This window comes from Calidris pugnax, unplaced genomic scaffold (genome assembly GCF_001431845.1).
Source record: "Calidris pugnax isolate Ruff unplaced genomic scaffold, ASM143184v1 scaffold503, whole genome shotgun sequence".
Classification (NCBI taxonomy): Eukaryota; Metazoa; Chordata; class Aves; order Charadriiformes; family Scolopacidae; genus Calidris; species Calidris pugnax.
The window spans coordinates 25902-27113 of NW_015091216.1; the positions used below are offsets into that span (position 1 = coordinate 25902).

Consider the following 1212-nt stretch of genomic DNA (forward strand, 5'->3'; position numbering starts at 1 on the left):
TCCCTGATCCAGAGTCCCTCCCCATCTCTCCTGGAGCCCCTTGAGGGACTGGAAGGGGCTCCAAGGTCTCCCCGGAGCCTTCTCTTCTCCAGGCTGAACCCCCCCAACTCTCTCAGCCCCCCCTCCCAGCAGAGGGGCTCCAGCCCTCCCAGTATCACCATGACCTTCTTCTCTCCCCCAAGGTGTCCTCCCCACCCTTGGCCGATGCCGTAACGAGACTCCAGGAAGGAAACCCCCTTTCTCCCACCTTTTCTCCCACGGGATGTGGCTTTGGGGGGGTGAGGGGGGGGATCCCCGAGGTGTCTCCTGTCCCCCCCCCCCCTCACCTGGTCGCACCGACTGCACCAGGACGACGCGGTCCCCGCTGACGGTGAAGCCGAAGCCATGTTGGTCCTTCTGGATGATGACGCAACGTTGGACCAGACCTGGGGATGGAAGAGGAAGGAGAAGACCTGAGACTCCAAGTCTTGAGGATGAAGGGGGCCACCTCAGCTTGTGGGGACATCCCACCCCCCCAGGTCTTCTTGCATCTTGCCCCCAAATTGAGCCACGTGATGGCCCTTTATGGGACACCTTCTCCTCAAAATAGGGTGTCCTGGTGGGCATGGGGTGGGTGGGAAGAGCTCCTGGCCACTGGACCACCATCCCTGGCCCCACTGGGCTTCCCCTCCCCAGGGCATGAGTGGGCAGGGACACGGGTGGCAAAGTGCCACCAAGCTCCTCCATGGGGACAGTCCTGGAGGGACTTAGGGGCAAGGGAAGGAGAAGGTTGGAGAAGGAAGACCCACCTGTGGTTTCGGAGGAGTCAGAGGGCTGGCGGTGGTGGCCGGGGGACCTGCGCTCCGAAGAGGAGTCACCCAGGGAAGACAGACTGCTCAACCTGCCAGGAGTAAGAGGAGGAGGAGGAGAGGTCAGGGAGGGGATGGCTGGATGGAGCCATCCTCCAACCATGGTGGGACCAGGGACACACATCTTCTGGCCATGGTGGGACCAGGGATGAAGCCATCCTTGGCCATGGTGGGACCAGGGACAAAGCCATTCTTGGCCATGGTGGGACCAGGGACAAACCCATCCTTTGGCCATGGTGGGACCAGGGATGAAGCCATCCTTGGCCATGGTGGGACCAGGGATGAAGCCATCCTCCGGCCATGGTGGGACCAGGGATGAAGCCATCATCCAGCCACAGTGGGACTGGGGACAGAGACATCTTCT

At 62.0% G+C, this 1212-nt stretch overlaps 1 protein-coding gene across 1 annotated transcript in view; it reads right to left on the reverse strand.

The window, feature by feature from the left end:
• The window catches only part of LOC106898519 (rho guanine nucleotide exchange factor 11-like), a gene marked incomplete at its 3' end in the record, with an annotated part of 21790 nt that extends 20839 nt beyond the window's left edge, over positions 1-951 (reverse strand). The window contains exons 1-2 of the mRNA XM_014959816.1: positions 789-951; positions 196-425 (exon numbers count right to left, since the gene is read on the reverse strand). Of these exons, the coding sequence (XP_014815302.1) occupies positions 196-425; positions 789-951 (393 nt within the window). The remainder of the gene's footprint in view (positions 1-195; positions 426-788) is intronic.
• Between the last annotated feature and the right edge of the window lie 261 nt (positions 952-1212).